Genomic DNA, 19,154 nt, shown 5'->3' with positions numbered 1-19,154 from the left:
AAGCCCCACTCCAGTGACTTGAGCACATAATCCAGGCTGACACTTCACTGCTGTACTGAGGGAGTGCTGCACTGTCGAAGGTGCCACAATTCAGATGAGACATTAAACCATGGCTTTGTCTGCTCTCTCAGGTGGATAGAAAAGATCCCATGACACAATATAGAAGGGCAGGGGAGTTCTCCCGGCGTCCTGGCCAACATTTATCCCTCAACCAACATCACTAAAACAGTTTAATTGGTCATTTATCTCATTGCTGTTTGTGGAACCTTGCTGTGCACAAATTGGCTGCCATATTTCCTACATTATAATAATAATTACACTTCAGAAAGGTACTTCATTGGCTGAAAAGCGCTTTGGAACATACTGAAGTTGTGAAAGGCACTATATAAATGCAATTTCTTTTTCAAAATATTACAAGACTAGAGATTTCCAGTTTTCTCAGGTCCTTACTATAAAAAGAGGGGTTGTCCCATTATCCCTTACTTCTTGACACTGGGTTCTGCGATGTTCACACATTTTAAAATGGTGTTTGTGATTAAGGCACAATATAAATTAAAGTTCAAATTGTTTGACTTAGTTCTATTTCTTTCTTTAGAAATGGAAGACTTCCACTGAAGGTGAAGAATATGAAGCTGAAGGTAAGAATGAGCTACAAGCTCAAAGAAAATATATTGCAAATACCGAAAAGCTTAGTTCTTTTTTTAAAGAATTATATTTGGGCATTATAAAAACTAGCTTCCCTGATAGTTCAGACCAGGAAGATCCCAAGTTTGATCTGTAATTGTTGAATTAGCTAGGCTCAGCTGAGATGAAAGTAGGGTACTAACAGGACCTCAGCACTCCTGGGCCAGGGATCTTACTCCTGATCACTGGGTGATGTGAGCACATGACATGGTGTGAGGACATAATTGGGCTCAGTTATGATGTCCCCTTGAGTGAGCTATAGCAGACCACCCACTACCCATTGGACCCCTAATCCAGCAAGGAATCAAAGGTTTCAGTGCAGAAAGAGGGGGAGGAGGGGGAATTCCCACCTGAAGGCATTGACACATGCTGTCAGAGGGTTCCACAGCATCAACTGTCCTTTGGTACCATACCTAGGTATCCATTCTTAATGTCTAACCCTAGACAGTAAAGGTTGGCAGGCCTTTTGTTCTTCCCTAGTCCCGGGGCACTGAGGTCAATTGTAGCAACCCTACCTCTGCTTTGGCTGATATCCGCTAACCCAGCACAAATGAGGATTGAAGCTGGTGACTCTTATGGTCTGTATAGCTCAATTGTGCACTGGCATCGCATCTAGTAGCCAAAGCAGTCTTTATGGACATATTTTATGCACATATTTTCAATGGAGGTTTAATTCCACAAATTATTTCCTACAGTAGACGGTAACCGACAATACTAATGATCTTTGACTTCATTGGTCAAAATCCATTTGGAATTTGCCATATAAAATGATGAATTTTATTTATGTTAATGACAATGGTCTTTTGGTAAGTCTGAAGGTGGGATTGCTATGTGCTGTTCAAACCTGGACATCCTAGATTGCAAATGACACATATTTAATGAACATTTTCTAAATGTTTCTCATTCGCTCCTACCAAATGTGTTTCTACATAGTTGTTTACTAAAGAACAGACACCTTGTTGGGGTGAGAGTGGATTCTATAGTGATGTTATGATGCTGTGATACATTAATATATGTTGAAGTTCAGTATTGTGAATACATGTACAACTCACAGAAATGCATAAAAAATGTTAATACAGAATTATTGGCCTCGATATTAACCCCCCACAACGGGCGGGGGGAAATTAAAAATTAAAAATCGGGAAACGCTTCCTGAACCTGCCACATACACACCTGCTGCCATTTTTATGGCGGCAGGCTGCGAGGCATGCGTGTGTCACTTCTTGGAGAGGCGGGACACTTCATTATCATATTTAAATCTGGGTGGCACAGTGCAGTTGGGAGCCTGATTTAAATTTAATACCTGCCGGCCAGGTTTCCCCGGCTGCGGCCTCCTGCCACTGGTTTTCCCACCCGGCAGCCTGTCAATCTGGCCAGCTGCCAGGCAAGAAATGAAAGAAGAAAATGTTAGTGAGGTCCTGCCATTAATATCAGCAGGATCTCCATGTCCCTGGGCTTTCCGGGTTTTAGACATGCTACCGCGCTCCCTACACCCTCCCTGCCTCCCTATAAATATTGGGGTCATTGTCTCCCAGGAATCTTGCAGGTATTTTGGCAAATACGTGCTGGTATGTCTTTTACTTTAAAGGATGGTTCATTTAAATGTAAATATACTAGGATTATAGGATGGTTGGTGCATTGTAAACAGTGTGTACAAAATTTTCTGTGTGTGTGGGGGAGCAGCCCTCTGCAAATATTGACACACTCCTAAGAACTCCCTGTCCTAAGTTATGAAAAACTGTATCAGATACCCAAGGAAAAGAGTACAGTCATTTCAGAGAGCAGCACTAGAAATAGCATGCTAGTAAATCAACAGATACAGAAATCTGATGAACTTCAGCTACTTCTAGCAGATAACCTAGGGTTTGGGGGCCCAAGTTTGAAAATCTATTCAGTGATATTCAGCATGGCTACCTTTGAATCTAATTGAAGAGTCTCCTTGTTTTGATTGGTGGGGGAGCGTAACTGAGTTTGACCAATAGGAAGCCTATTTCCTGGTGGAGACAAATAATCAGCATTGGTCGACAATTTGAATCCAAGAAACAAAGATAGCTGATGTGGTAAGTTCCTGATTTCTGCCAGATCACTGAGCAGAGATGGTGAGCCATGACCGGGAACTCAGAGGGAGGAACAGCAATAGAGAGAAAATTGAAGGAGACGTTACCTAACCTGGTAATTTTTGCCTCTTTTCAATTATTCGCAGTGTGATATTGTCAGGGGTCTCCTGTCTGTTCATTCACAGAATGACGGCGGGTGCCCTAAAGGAGTGAGAAAGTTTTTTTTCTCTTGCCATTGCCTTCTTTTCTGAAGGTGTTGATTCCTTGCTGAATCAACCTTGCAGTAATCCATCCTTCATGTGTGAAACCAGACAGTGAGTGCTGGCAGGCTAGTTGACCATTAGGGTGTCACAGCCGAGTTCAGTCTTGTCCTCGCCCAACATCCCTACACACACTTCTCAGCAGGAATTACTAGGCAGCAAACAGGAGTCAGACCTCTGGCTGAGTTCTCTCCTCCTTGTCCTAGGGCTGCTGAGCTCAGTTTTAGTGCCCACTGCCACCCTAGCTGACAACACCTAATTTGCCACAGATAGGGAGTCAAGGCTGTAACCTTCTCCTCTGTATGGATCAACGACATGCTTCATTTACTGATGGCGTATTCTGATGGTGTTCACAAAAATAATGGTGATGAATAATGCCAGAATATTGCACTAAAACTAACTGTTGCATTAAGAAATGTGAACACAGGTGATGAATGTGAAGATATGAATATTGAAATTGTAAGCCTAAATTTGGTTTCAAATTTCTCTCATCTTGTTCCGGCCTAACTGAGGTTTACTTCAGGAAATACTTGTGTCTCAACCAATTGCTTCACCTAATCCTGACAGATTCGGACTCCACATGTATGTACACTTGATAATGTAGACTTAAAACTGTAAGCTGTCACTACCTGCATATAGATTGGGTAGAGAAATTGGCTGAGATAGAAACATTTCTTGAAATAACCTGACATAAACCTCAGCCAGGCTGGAGCAAGGTGAGGGAAATCAAAAGCCAAATTTAGATTTACAATTCCCATATTCAGATCTCCATTTTTATCATCCAGTTTAACATTTCTTAATAGAGCAGCCAGTGTCAACAAGTCATGGCAGTCTACTAGAATGCTTAAGTCGAAAGTGATAGCACATTTTGTTGTTTAGACATTGTTTTGAAGCTTCTTCATATTGATATTCTATAGGCTTTCTAGAGTGTGAATCGTGTAGGAAGGAGTAATACAGTAAACTAACTAACTTACTTTCCCAAAGTTTGATTTTTCTGAAATTTCCCTTGCCTCATGGTAGTTATTGTGTTGTTGTGCAGTTGAAAACAGTAAATAGGATTGTCAAGTAAAAAATAAACATATATGCTGGAATGGAATATTAAACATATTTACAGGTGTATGGAAATGTGGTAGTTATCATACATACGTATAGATGCTCAAACCTGTGCCCTGAAGTGCATCCCTGTTAATGTCAGTTTGTTCTAAAAGCACCCTTTTGGTTGCTTATTAATGCATCTATACTCATTGATCCTTCCATTCTGTAATAAGGCATTATAAAAGTGATATATATGTTTTCCAGGTCAGTTGAGATTTTGGAACCCAGATGATTTGAACAGTTCCCAGAGTGTGTTTGGCGCTGACCCCAAGTGGATTGAAGAACGACTTCAAGCAGTTTCCGAAGAGCTTGGAGTCACCAAAGACAGTTACCTGAGCAGCAAAGAGCTGATTTCCATTTGTGATCAGTGTGGGCTTCAGAATGTAGATGCAGAGGTGAGGTTGTCTGAGTTGAAAGGACTTTTTTTAAGTTGTGTACTTCTCAGGATAATTTTGTTAATGTTTATCCAAGATATAAAGTTCTCTGTTTTAAATGGAAAATGAAACAATAATTTAAGTTTCATTTCCCGAAGGTGTGCTGTGCACCTTTTCCTCACCAAGCAGGTAATCAACTGATAAGTTATGGATCATTTCTGATTTCTCTGAATTTTTTTAAATATATTTTAATTTTCTCCCAAAGGTGTGTCCATTGCTTGGCACATCTCTGATGGTGTGACTGAGATAATATGTACTGCAGTGTGAGGCAACACTGACATTTTGATGTAGCACATTTAATGCATTTTCTTAATTTCAAATGTAATTGGTTACAAAACTGAGTTTAATTTATAATGTACTAGCTGGGGGAGCCCGGCTTTGCCAGGGCTGTTTTGGGCCGGGCGGTTTAAATCGAGTGCGAGGCTTTGGGGCCTCTCTGTGTCCCTCTGTGAATCTGCTGCCGGGCAACATTTTAAATCGAGTCCCAGGCTTTTGGGCCCTGTCTGTGTCCCTCTCTCAATCTGCTGCCGGGCAACATTTCTACCTTTTAATACCTTGAAAGATGAAAGTGAAAGTACTTATAAAACGTTTTTGGTAAATCTTATGTTATTTTTAAAAGAGATACTAACTTTTTCAAAGCTGGATGAGCAGAGTAGTTTGAGCTGGAAGCTGAAGTAATGGCAGTGAAACAATGGCTGCCAGATCCCTGAGATGAAAACGATTCGTCCCGCCCACACACACACACCGATTGGCCAACGATCAGGGGATTGTACTGTAGGATTGGTCAATCGTGACGGCACAGGATTGGTCGAACCTTGACGTCAGTCAATCAATGCTAAGTAGCAGATAATGAGTTTAATTTTGAAGGTTTTTTGCATAAGGCGCGAACAATTTTCGTCCGACCGAAAAGTAAATATGCTTACGACCGTCCCGGAAGCGTAAGCTTTCTTCGGAGGTAACGCGCGCGTAGGTACGCTCTATAACTTTCGAGCACATAGCCGGACAGACGCACACCCGAGGACAGACAGACAGATAGACAGACAGACAGAACGACTCGTTTATATATATATAGATAGAAGATAGATAGATTATAGATGTATGGTCATAAGTTAAAAAGATCATATAAAAGTTATAACTTTAGCTCCCCTTGATACATAAGTAAAATCTAAAAGGATACCAGCCCCTCACTGGAGAACAGGAAACCGTTAGATTTTAATATTTTACATTTCTACCAGTTGATTTTGAAAGACAAACTATATTTTTAATGTCTCATACCAACCAGCTTGAAGTCTTTAATTATTACAGATGCTGCATTGAAATCAAACAGCAGTAAAAACTGGTATATTTGTATCACACTTTATTGTGTTATTTGTGAAATTTATATTTTTTCTGTCATATTTTAAATCTCTCTGAAGTAAAATTGTACTCGGATTCAGTTGGATCTTGATAACTGTACAGCTAATTTACCAAGAAATACTGTGTGCTGATGAGGATCATGCTTGAATCAGGAGTTCTAATTCATTGTAATGATTCATTGAATTTCCGTGTGCTTGGATCAAATGTGGGTTTATCCTGATTCTGACGAATTGCAGAATGTCAGTTGACAATAAAAAAGGATTTCTTTGTAAAATGAACTGAGACCTAGCTTTAATGTAGCTTTAATAACCCATCATGCCAGAATATATCTGTGATCTGCCCGAGGTCTTTTTCTGTGTGCTGTAGCAATGCATTGCCTGAATTTAATATCCCTCCTGCTGTGTGTTTAGATGAGGAATTTTTCAGTGTATCTTCTAATTGTTTCCAGTGGAGCATTGTCAGTTGCAGTGATGCAAAAGCTGTAAGATTAAAGGGTAGATTTGGAGGTTTTAAATAAAACTTTGAATTCATTTTGCTTTTTTAGGTAGGATATACAGATTTGACACTTTGAAATTGCATGAGCAAGTGTGTCTTATTTGAAAACGTTCCAAGTTCAATCTTCAAAAGAAATTTGAAAAGTGATGCATCATATAATACGGTCAAATCTTTTCAGTCCTTTGTGTACCCTGTGCACAGAAACGCATTTTTGGAATGGGTTATGGAGCGATGTAACACATAGTTATCTTGCTTTAATTTAAGTATTTTTAATGTTGAAATGAGCCTTTGAAATTTGCCTTCAGTATCATTGAGATCAAAAGCAAACTTCAAGGTTCTTGATTAAGAAACCATCTGGGGCTGAGTGATGCCATCAAAATCTCAAAATTCAAAGCACGTGTCTGTTTTTTACTGTGTATATATATCACCCATAGAGTTGTAAATGAGAATGTACTGTACTAAATTGAATAGAACATGCTAATATGCTGTACTTTGACAATCAGCTTGGAAAATTGATCGAAAAGGCATTATAAAACCATGGGTAAATGTACCGGGCAATGTGAAACTGAGCTAAACAAACCTAGAATTTCCTGGGGTCGGTCAGCTGATCTCAGTGGGGGTGGTAGTTGTGATTTTTTTTTCTGTTTTTGGCCTCAACTTCCCCTGTGCTAAGAGGGAAAGAAAAAAAAGAAAAAAATAAGCAATTGCTATCCAGTAACCTGGCCGCAAGTTTGCATATTTAGATGTCAGCTGAGGATAAGATCGGGATTAGGTGAGATCCCTCCCTCTGATCGAATAGCTTGTTGACACTCTGGGACTGTACACAAAAAAGCATTGCAACCTTTGGATCACGGTACTCAGCAGTTGGAAAGCTCAGAATGTGATTGTAGTAAAACAGATTGCACAGTTTAAATGAGTTTAGCCATACAGATGTTGGTGGATCTACCGCCTTTATATGCTTAGAATTATGACTTCTTCTTAGGCAGTCCCTCGGAACCGAGGATGACTTGCTTCCACATTAAAAATTAGTTTGCAGGTGACTGATGAGTCCAATGCAGGACCTATAGTCTCTGTCACAGGTGGGGCAGACGGTGGTTGAAGGGGCGGGTGGGTGGGGTGCTTGGGTTGACGGGCGCTCCTTGCGCTGCCTGCGCTTGGCTTCCGCTTGCTCCCGGCGAAGAGACTCGAGGTGTTCGGCGCCTTCCCGGATGCTTCTCCTCCACTTTGTGTGGTCTTGGGCCAGGGATTCCCAGGTGTCGGTGGGGATGTTACACTTTTTCAAGGAGGCTTTGAGGGTGTCCTTGAAGCGTTTCCTCTGCCCACCTGGGGCTCTCTTGCCGTGCCAGAGCTCCGAGTAGAGCGCTTGTTTTGGGAGTCTCGTATCGGGCATGCGGACAATGTGACCCGTCCATCGGAGCTGATGGAGCGTGGCCAAAGCTTCGATGCTGGGGATGTTGGCCTGAGCAAGAACACTGACGTTGGTGCGCCTATCCTGCCAATGGATTTGCAGGATCTTGCGGAGGCAGCGTTGGTGGTACCTCTCCAGTGCTTTGAGGTGCCTGCTGTACATAGTCCATGTCTCTGAGGCATACAGCAGGGCGGGTATCACTTATGACTACTAAACCTGAGGATTACCTATATAATAACTTAGTCATATGGCAATCTTCATAGATTCAGAAAGGGAATATCCTGCCTGACCAACCTCCTTGAAGAAATAATGTCTGAAGTCTAAAGCCCTACAACTTGGTGTTCCTAAACTTATATAAAAAAAATTTGGCAAACTTCCTTACTAAAGGTTGCTTGTTAAGCTCAATAGATTAGAAATCGGGTGAAGGGTGGAAAGTAGCAGGTTCTTGTTCGAGGAGTTATGTTGGGGTGGTAACTGCTCAGTGGGATGCTGCAGGGATTGGTGTTAGGACTCCTACTGTTTCTAATTTATATTGACGACTCAGATTCAAAAACTGAATGTAAACTGGTAAAATTTGCAGATGATACTAAACTCGGAGGGGCAGTTGAATTCTGAGGTAACAGCTTGGGAACTACAATGAATTGAACAAAATATGTAAATGGATAGAACAATGGAAGGCGAAATTTAATACAGACAATATAAAATACCGCATAAGGGAAGAAACAGTGGGTGAAATAAGTGCTCTGTGAATGATGTCGAAAGAACTAGGCTGGAAGTTGAAACAGATCTAGATGTCTTAGTAGGCTTGACACACACCATGTCTGACAAATTAACAAAGCAAATAGAATGCTGAAATATATAGCAGAAACAGTAGAGTAGAGTACAAATCTGAGAAAGTTGTACTTAAACTGCATACTACTCAGGTTAGAACATACCTCGAGTACTAAATTCAATTCTTATCACCATGACACAAGGGAAACATTGAAGCCCATGGAGGCAGAGAAGATCTATAAGGCTGATCCCTAACTCCAGGGGACTGTGGAAAGATTGGAGAAACCTGGGCTTTTCAACCTTGAAAAAAGTTGACTGACAAGTGACCTTTATAGAAGTAAGTGATATGGAAAAGGTAGATCCAGAAAATTATGTCAAACTAATCTGTAAAAGATGGGTACGTAAGTTCAAATTAATAAAAGGTAAATTGAAGACTAATATCAGGAAGATCTTTACACCAGGAGGGATCAACACATACGAATGGACTTTCAGGAGGAGTAATGGATGCAACAACTCTGGAGTCACTTAAGAAACCATTAAATGCCACGATGGGAGGACTGAAGAGTCTGGATATATGGGCCACATAACCTTCCTCATTTGTATTTATCTGATGAATAAGAATGTTTGAGGGTATTCTATATGCATCACTTTACCTGTACAAGATAGATTTTTCTGCTTTGACAGTGATAAACACAAAGCATTGAATATGTGAGGGAGACATGCAGATTGTGCATGACCAGACTTGCCAATAACAGGTGCGAGAGGCAATGAGAATGCTTTGGTGGGACCTGGCCCAAAAATATTTCAGAACAACTTCACAAGGCCATCTTCAATTAGGTGAAATTTCCTATTCAATAATAGGCTCTTTTTTAAGGAAGATAGAGGACTGGAAAGTCTGGTTCTATTCCTTCCCTTTTGGCAAATAACATTGGGTAATGAAGTGCATTGTTGACTAGCTGGATCTTCCCCTTATTCACACTGTTGCAAATGTGTTGATTTGCTTATGTCAGTTTAAAATAAAGTCCACATGGCTGCTGCTTTGAATTACTGATGTGATTTGACATATACAGCACAGTTTATTGCATCCTGAATGAGTGACTGGTTTATCCATATGACTGTCTAGAAACCTGGGGGTTTAAGAAAACCTGGCATATATTCAAATTGTGATTGTGGTTTATTTTGAAATGTCATATCATTGAGCATCATCTGTTTGCCCAGAATTATCCATAGGTACTCAACGCAATCTCTTAATGCTAATTAAGATAATTAAGTTAGAATATTGTTTAAATCAAAGTCTAGGTCATAATTTCCACAGGCTTCCTACTTCCTATATTAATGATCCTTTACCTTTTTTTAAAAGGTATGAGTCATCATGGACTAATTTCTCGATGGAGTCCTTCAACCAGTGTTAGGCCCGTAATTTACATATTTAAGGAGCCTAACGTCTGTTTAAACATCTGTCTGGGGCACCAAAGAAAGTGCTGCATGAATTTAGTAGTTGGACCAGTGCCTGTGCAGATTGATATTGAGCGCACGCATCCCAGTTTCTGCCCCATTAACTGCTTTAGTCTGAAGAAATTCTAACTCCGTGTGATTGAAGGACCAGATTGTGCGGGATCGTGAGCTGCCAGGTTGTGTAATAATTGCTTATTCCAAGAGGGTGTGCTTGTAACATGAGACTACTTTTAACTCCGTACCCAGATTACTGCAAATAAGGTCATCCTCTGGTCATGCAATTGAAAAAGATACACGTTCCGAATTTAGGAGACGAGGTCAGTTTATGGGGATCACAGTGAAACTAGAATGTCTGAAATTGTAAAATGGAGCAAAGTAGACAGTATTGTACTACTACACATTCGTTTCCATTCAGAGGGTGCATAAAAGAGAATAAAAGGTTAAAAAATGTGGTCCTAGTATTCCATTAGAATCTTGGAGAAAGCGTGCCTCCTCAAAATCAACTTATTTTGGAGTCAGCATAACATATCGGCATATCGAATAGCTAAATTTCCAAAAAGTCGATAAAAGCAAATTATTGTTGAGACTTTTTAACACTCATTTGATTCCCAAACCTAATGCATTAGGTAGATTTCTCCTGAACAATTTCTTCACAACTTGTAGTTTAAATTGATTCACCTGTAAGATATTCAAACAGGGATAGTTAAACAAAGAATAGTGTCAACAGAGCCTGCACATTCACCAAACCAAGTGATGATTTAATTTAAAATGTTTGCATTTGTAATGTTCTTTTCATTGTAGAAATGTTGGCTCCCCCTAGTGGTTAATATGGAAACTAATCAGAAACATGCTCCACATTTTAGCTGCTTCTATTAACAAGTGGCCTCCTCTGAATATCATTGCACAATTATTTTGGAGCAGGCATGTATTGCAACATTATGTGACTATTTTGTTTCTTAAAGGACTCCTGCCTTTTCTATGGATTAGATTCCAACATAGATTCTACTTTTCATACTATTTTGTTTTGAAAAAATACAGTCCATGGGATTGGCCCTATATTTACTATTGCATGAGATTGATTCCAGCACATGTCTTCAGCACTAAATGTGATGCCTAGTTTCATTTTCATGTTACTTTTGTGCAAATGGAAGTAAAATGTTCAATGCTGCTTCAGCACATACGAGCGCAACAAAAATAATAAAACAGCGCATTTTGTCTTTAAGATAATTAAGTTAGAATATTGTTTAAATCAAAGTCTAGGTCATAATTTCCACAGGCTTCCTACTTCCTATATTAATGATCCTTTACCTTTTTTAAAAAAAAAACTCCCTCTCTTTTAAGACTCTTCAGCCCACAAATAATTCCCCAGGCAGAGATTAATGTTCAGATCTGCCAGTACTGCTCTTAAACCAGCTCCTGGTGGTACATCAGGCCTTTAAGGGATGACCCCCTCCCCTTACCCTTCTGTTGGGATTTTGCATAGACTCTATTCTGTGCCCCTGCTAATGGCACAGGCTAAGTAGCAATTCAGTGTTTGAGAGTTACTGGGATGAACCTTCATCTTGCTACTGCGACACAATGCCCTGAAGTCCGAACATGCTTCACCATTGTGCCAGCATTAAGAATATCTGACGTAATAAAACTCACTATGCACTTGGTTTGAGCATAAAGCAAGGCTTTAATCAACTTGTTTCAGAACATGGAGGTCTCGTTGTACTTCACTAGCTCCTTGTCTTACAAAATGTCCCTGGCAAGCTGGGCCCACGCCCGAGTATTTATACTCCTTGGATGGCGCCACCAGCTGGCCATCTAGCATTATTTCATGAGTAGTTTCTTGATGATGATGAGATTTATAACAATATCTACTCCCAAAATCGAATGCAAGGGCCCCAAAGATTAATGGACCCACCATAAGAACAGGCGAATAATCACATCAGAAAAGTTGGCTGTAATTGGTGAGAACTGCAAAGAATAAATGTACATAAACTGCTGAAATCATTCAGGGTGCGATCTTGCCAGCCCTGGGGAGGCGGGACTGCCGGGAAAATGGCAGAATCTGGGGGCAGGTGCACATCCCGCCTCCGTGCCATCTTCCCGGGAGGCGGGTAGCCGACCCGCGCTGGATCCCGTCTCCTGGAGGCGGGAAGGGGATTACAGCCACTTAACTACCTGTTAACACGTAGTTAGCAGGCAGATAAGACAATTATCCCCATTTTACCCACACAAGTGCGGGCTTCCCGAAGGCTGCGAACCCCGCCAGGGTCACCGAGGCGAGCAGTGGGTCTGTGGGTGTTGGAGGGGTGCAAAAGTGTGCTGTGAAGGTAAGTGATGGGTACAAGTGTGGAGAGGTAAGTATGTGAGGTGAGTGGAAAGTGATAGAAAATGTTTACTCACCTTTGTTTCTTCCTGCAGGCTTCAACAGTTGGGAATGCGGAGAGACCCGCATCTCACCGGCAGAGATGACAGATGGCTGCTGCATTCTCCAATGCAACAGCCATCTAATTTCTGCTCACAAGAGGTTTGATGAGTCTTGAATACAAGAACTCATCAAACAACATAGAATGTCAGTGTTTGACAGCTTCACAGAGCTGTCAAACGATGTTTTGACAGATGAAACGTCATACGCTGACATTCTCTGTAACCGGCTTTCCCTTAATTGGCCTGCTAAGCCCGCTGGGCGGGCTTAACGAGGTCAATCAAGGGAAAATAGCGTGGGTTAGCCAGAAGTCGATGGAGGCGGGACTGAAACCCGACAAGTGGGAGTCCCGTCTCCAAAAGCTCCCCGTTGGCAAAAATCCAGCCCTCAGATTCATGGTCATTTTGATGATCTGAGAAAATTCAGAATTTTATTGGGTTAAACTATAAAATGGGATCATATAATATCTGCAAACAGTACTCCTGGATATTGTGTATTTGTGACTTAACATAATAAATTAGAAATTAGACATAGGATATATGCTTTGAAAACTCTCCATAGTTTTCAAATACTTAACAGAAGTTTGTTAGCACTGTAGTACTAATGTCGACATTTTGTTGCATTGAGTTTCTGAACACTTGTTTCTATATTATAGATTCTGGATGACATATTTCAAAAACTAGATCAAGATGGATTAATGCGTCTTGAAGATTTCCTATACGGCATCTTTAAAAAATCAACACCTTCGTCCACTCCTTACAGGCAATTAAAGAGGCATCATTCCCAGCAGGTAATTGAGCCTCAAACAATTAGATGGTATTGCAGTGGTTTCACTAAATGTATTCTGTTGCAGGGACTTTCCAGCTGGTACATTTTTTTAAAACTTTGAAAATGCCAGAAGAAGATTCCCTTGTCATTCTACACTTTTTCAGTATTTGAGTTCATTGATAGTAATTTCAGGAATTTCTATAATTTATGGGGAATTTTGGTTGGCTTATTTTGACCTAAAGTGCAGGGAATGCTGAATGTTATGTATGACCAACTCTTCCCCTTTCACTTCAATTTTAATGTTACCAATGATTCTATATGAATCATTCAGAAGTTCAACAAATGGTGACTAAAAGTACAATTGTGCTTTTTTACACCACTTTTCTTCAGGGTCACTTGCAGCCTATTTGTACTTCATCCAAATGGCAGGTAATTTTCCTGTTGGGGATCATAGCCTAGTTGGTCCCGGTCCTCATCCAGAGTGCATTTTCCAACAGGGAGCAAGGCCGTTGATTTCCCACCCATCTTCCAGGCCCACAAATAACTGTTTCCATTGTTATTGTGCGTGACATTATTTAACTTGATAGAACCTGAGCATTTCTTGGTTTCTATTGCTGGGTACCACATCAGATGGTGTGTTTAATCATCGAGACATCAGGGGAGCTTCAGCCTCAGGTTTTGCTCTCCCTTCTCTTCATGGAAGCACCTTCACTCACTCTTCGCCTCCACTAGAGACACAGGGTAGATTCCAGGAGTTTAATCTGTGGGAATAGTGAGAGAGAAATCTCACATTCAACTTCAGTGTATGGACCTATTGATCACTGCACTAGCAATTTAATTCTTTTGCATTTTTTTTTTCTTTTCTCACTTTCTCAACCCGTTACATTTTTGGGTTTTCATTTTACCAATTTTTCCCGGGTTCAGCATCTCCGACTACTCCCGAAGGCAAGCCCCTTGCATCTTGTAGCTCAGAGTGTGAGTGCACCTGTACCTGCTCAAATATCTAGATCATTTGTAGTGAGCCCATGGATTGAACAGAGAAGTGGGGGATTAAGAAGGAGGAGGGTGGGGAGGGGAAGAGGGAGATGCGAGAAGGGAGATGGAGAGCAAGGGCAGGGAAACTATCTAAGCATGGAGAAGCATTGGGGGAAGGGGGCAGTGAACTATCCTTCCCTAAACCTTGGCCCCAACTTTTTTCTCATGGAGGGGGGAGATCAGGTGAGCTAAACCCTCCCTCTCCCAGGCCCTGATAATCTTTGTGGGGTTGGTGGGGAACGAGTGAGCTAACAGGAAATGACACTCGTGGATGAGTGAGAGGGTTTGATGGGCTAAACTTTGATTTTTCTCCCTCCTCTCCTCAGTGTGAGGATGGGGGTTATGGTGAGCTCAACCTTTCCTCCCCTGTCACTGAAATTCCTGTCAGTGGGAGGGGAAGAGAGGAATTATGGAGCTAAACATTTGCTTCATTCAGACATGAAAATTCTTAGCAGTGGATGGGATGAGCTTTATCATTTGCCCCCACTCCCCAGATCTGGAAATTTGTCTTACGTGGTGAGGGTGGTGGGCGGCAGTTGGGGGTCTACACCTTCACTTCCTTGCTTGTTTCTACAGTGATCTCCGTGGTAAGAGGGGCAGATGATGGGTCTTATATTTCTGCTCCTTTGTGGGGGTTCGGACTCAATGTAGGGGGTTTCCAGCACACTTTGGAATGCTGGAGCCCCCAGCATTCTTTGGCATACACGACAGGGCTGTAGCCTAGCAAAAATTTACTTCAGAGATGCCAGTGGATCAATGTAATTCAATATGTCCAAATCTAGGATTTAGTGAGGAATAATTAGCCTTGGTACTAGGAAAGCTAGGCAGATGTGCTTTGTCGCTAAATTCACAAGTTCAAATAAGAACGCAATGTCATTATATTTTTCTTCCTCTGTTCATATGTTAGCCATTTGATGAAAGTGGACGGCGCACTGCTACCCTATCTGCCATGACTAGTACTATTGGTCTTCGTCTGTTTTCATGTTTGGATGATGGGACAGGTTACACCTCATCAGATCAGATCTTGGATACCTGGCAAGATGAAGGAATTGAAAATGGCCTTGAAATTCTAAAGGTATGGCAACTGATTAAAGTCTTTGTGTGAAATATTTGCTTACATGTACTCACTCGCTTCCGTTTTATTTCAATCGCTGCAAACAAAGATCTCAAATGTGAGTGTGATGTGTCTTTTATTATGCTTGAACAATTCTACATGATGGTTAACATAAATGATTACTGCTTTCAGACCTTGGATTTTGGCCTGTATGGGAAGGTCAATCTGACAGAACTTACCCTGGCTTTGGAGAACGAGCTCCTGATAACAAAGAATGGAATCCACCAAGCTGTTCTGGCCAGCTTCAAAAATGAGATTAGACATTTAATGTAAGTCAATTGTTTCCTTTTTTTAGTTAAAATGAGAGAACTAAAGAATTCTTGCAGATTTCTTTCACATATGTCTGCACATTTCCTAGTTCATGTGCTGCTCGATGGATACTGATTGTATTGGTGTCATTGTGCTTTTAGCTGAGCCAGCGTCTAAAACTCACTAAAGGTGAGCACAATACATAATATTAATTCCTTTATTTTAATTTTCCATTCAGTGGAATTTCTTTTGAGGGAGCGATTTGTATCCAGTGGTAATGCGGTTTATAAGTTAGTATTTATGCAGTAGTTTGGAAATGGGGGAGAAAGAAGCCAGTCAGCTTAAGGTTAACAATGATATTTTGTGTTGCAATAGTTAGGGATATCAATTTATTTTTAAAAGTACTTTAAGATATCATTCTCAAAGTTAGAAAGTGAGTTTCCGTACCATTCTCTGTAATCTTTGGACATGGCCTTGTACGACAACACGATGTTTCCCTCCAGTGACATTGTAAATAGGAACAGTGGATGAGGGCAGCACTCCCCATTTGTGAAATCATTGGAGCAGAACTCCATAATGCAACATAAGGAGAAGTTCTAGACAAAATGTCTGCTTCCAGTCTCCCTATAAACAAGCAGTGCAACATGCTAACAAAGTGCAACAATACGTGTACAGATATATCCCTTTGTAACACTGAGGGATCACAGAACAACTCCGTAAAATCTACTTCCCTTTTAATTATAAAAAATGAAATAAACTACATACAGAAGACCCCATTAAATCCTTGAAATTATTACTAATTTCTGTAAAATTATTCTTGTATCAAACTTCTATAGTTTGAGTTTGAGTACATTGTGATAAACTGACTGCCATTAAAAGCAATCTCTTCTTTTAGGGAGCGAGTTGATCAGGTTTTAAGAGAAAAAGAAAAACTCCGAATGGACTTAGAAAAAGCAGAAAAGTTGAAAAATCTGATGGCCTCTGAAGTGGATGATCGCCATGCTGCGATAGAACATCTCAATGAATGCAATCTCCGGTACTTGACATCTTTTGTGACTGGCATGTGCACAAGGGTCTTGATAGATTTTTCCCCCTCAAAGATTTAGTGATAATTTTTTACATTTGTTATGAGTCAGTCAGAATTATGTTATTAGGGTGGCTGGGAACTTCCTTGCAAGTGGAGAGGGGAGACCACAGGGAGAGTCACTCCAGGTTACTGTCATTCACCTCTTTGTGCCTGACATAAGTAAAGTATGAGCAGAAGGTGTCCTTTTCCTCCATCTTGGTTAGCAATTAGACTGTAACTTTGAAGGGATAGGCTGGTTTAAAGACAGCAGTAGGATAATACATTGAGCATTACATGGTATAACAATCTTGTCCTTCTAACATAGCATATCATTCAACTTGCAATGCAACAGGTTTATGGTGTTATGTGAGCCCCATGGTTTGGAGTAATTACAGTTACTCCAAACGATTATGTATTAACTATTATAAATAAATATATCAGTTATGGTAGTCTGTAAAATCTAGTTTGTGTTTAAGATGAGCCAGTCTGAAGTATTCCTATAGCACAACAGAAGACTGTGTTAAATCCAGTAAAATGAATCCAAGATGACAGAACTCCGTAATGCAACGTAAGGGGAAGTTCTAGACAAAATGTCTGCTCTGTTAGTGTGTTTCTGCAAAGGCAGATTACAGAACAAAATCCTATTTCTGTGTTATAGAGGCCAAGTTCATTTAGAGAAACCACTGTTAGACCTTTGAATGAGAAGGCAGTTCTGTAAAAATCCCCAAAAATATAATACCTGCCCCCATTGGTTCGAACTGCGACTTATCAGATGAGTCACCAGGTGATGTTCTGCACTGCTACAGAATGATCCCTGTCTTTTTTTATATATCTGTGGGAGCGAGGAAACGAAAAATCTGATTGGAGCAGCACTTAACAGAATCTTGTTGAAAAGATTCTTATTGTGGCAATGATGGGAACCAGGGAGAAAACCACTAACTACAGAGATCATTGAAGTGGATAATGCAGTGGCAGGTGGTATTGTGGGGAGATGTAAAACATAAATATGGAGTAAGTCTGTTTTTAAAATGTGCCACTTTTGATTTGGTGCAAAGCTTCATGCCTAGCCAGTTAAAAAGTTTGGAATGAAAAGAAACTTAATTTTCTGATGAGTTTACCATATACTTGAAAATGTAATGGTAAATCTTAAAATCCCACTTTTTCCTCTTGTTAACTGACCAGTAAATATTAGTTCTCTGAGCTGTGTAACTCTGATCTATTTACAAGTTGCCTGAAAATGTTCTGCTGTTCTAAAGCACCTACACTAAAACTAACCCAGCAGATAAGCAGAGTGCCATTGTTCATACTGTTGTGTTCTTTGTTGTTCAGCAAGCTGGAGCAAGAATACAGGAACCGTCTTGCTGCGTTGAAGGCAGACCTAACCAAAGAAAAAGACCAGATTTTCCAACAGGCCAATAAACAAAGAACAGAACTTGAGAAAGAGATCGAGAAAGTGAAAGCAGAGGATGGATACCTCAGGGACCGACTTGCACTGTCTTTGAAGGTGAAAATTCCCTTTTTCATTTATAATTCCTATGTGGCTATTCACCAAGAAAGAGATACTGTTTAGAATGGCTAGATTCATATTTCAGAGCTTCAGGCCATATGCCAAAGAACTCCCTTTCAGCTGAAATAAATAGCTGAGCATTACTGTTTGAACTGGAATTATGATGAAATACTGAGAAACGTTGATTACACATGGTTTACTCTTTCTTCATATGCATACAATAGATTCCTTACTGCACATCTTTACTGCTTGTGAAACATGTGTGAACACTGCTGGCCTGGGGTGTGGTCTTCCTACACTCAGTTGATGTACAGCAAATAATGCAAAGCGCAGTTGTTGGCAGTAAATTTAGAATTGTACACACTTCGTCCAAATGCTATTCCTCACCCTCCTCTGTACTGGGGCCTGTGTGAATGTGAAGCCACCCACTCTCAATTCTGCTGGAGCTCTGCTTAAGGAAGGAAGAGCTGGTCATGATCCCTTGTAGTGGCAAATCAGCTGATTTGTCACTAGGAGTGGAAAAAGTGTAAATATTTGCATGTGCATGTCTAGGCCAGCGACACAATGATAAATATTTTGTATGCAAACATTTTAAAGCACCACACGTATCCGAACATCAACATGATTGGAATATGAAATGTCATAAATCTCATCATCGAGAAACTACCTATGATATAACACTGGACGGCCAGCTGGTGGCGCCGTCCAAGAAGTATAAATACTCGGGCGTTGGCCCCAGCTTGCCAGAACATTTTAAAGACAAGGGAGCTAGTGGATACAACTAGACTTCCATGTTCTGAAATAAGTTGATTAAAGCCTTGCTTTATGCTCAAACCAAGTGCATAGTGAGTTTTATTACGTCATGAAGTACCTCTGCTTTAAAGTTAATTTAATATTTCCTATGCACATAAATCAGAGATACAGTAGTTAACTCTCCAAAAGAAGAATCTCACTTTTGCCACCTTAACCTTGTTTCTACTTCAC

The 19,154-nt window shown here is 40.6% G+C and overlaps 1 protein-coding gene across 4 annotated transcripts in view; it reads left to right on the top strand.

Moving 5' to 3' along the window:
- Positions 1-19,154, top strand: part of nin (ninein (GSK3B interacting protein)) — a 138,087-nt gene that overhangs the window by 74,626 nt on the left and 44,307 nt on the right. For all 4 annotated transcript variants that reach the window (XM_086003159.1, XM_086003158.1, XM_086003160.1 and 1 more), the window contains exons 5-11: positions 596-638; positions 4,301-4,491; positions 13,087-13,221; positions 15,142-15,309; positions 15,481-15,617; positions 16,493-16,633; positions 17,993-18,167. In XM_086003159.1, the coding sequence (XP_085859285.1) occupies positions 596-638; positions 4,301-4,491; positions 13,087-13,221; positions 15,142-15,309; positions 15,481-15,617; positions 16,493-16,633; positions 17,993-18,167 (990 nt within the window). The remainder of the gene's footprint in view (positions 1-595; positions 639-4,300; positions 4,492-13,086; positions 13,222-15,141; positions 15,310-15,480; positions 15,618-16,492; positions 16,634-17,992; positions 18,168-19,154) is intronic.

This window comes from Somniosus microcephalus, chromosome 12, assembly GCF_052327205.1.
Source record: "Somniosus microcephalus isolate GS21.2 chromosome 12, FLI_Smic_1.0, whole genome shotgun sequence".
NCBI classification, from domain to species: Eukaryota; Metazoa; Chordata; class Chondrichthyes; order Squaliformes; family Somniosidae; genus Somniosus; species Somniosus microcephalus.
The sequence above is the reverse complement of the archived record's forward strand: the minus strand, read 5'-3'. Positions and strand labels throughout refer to the sequence as shown.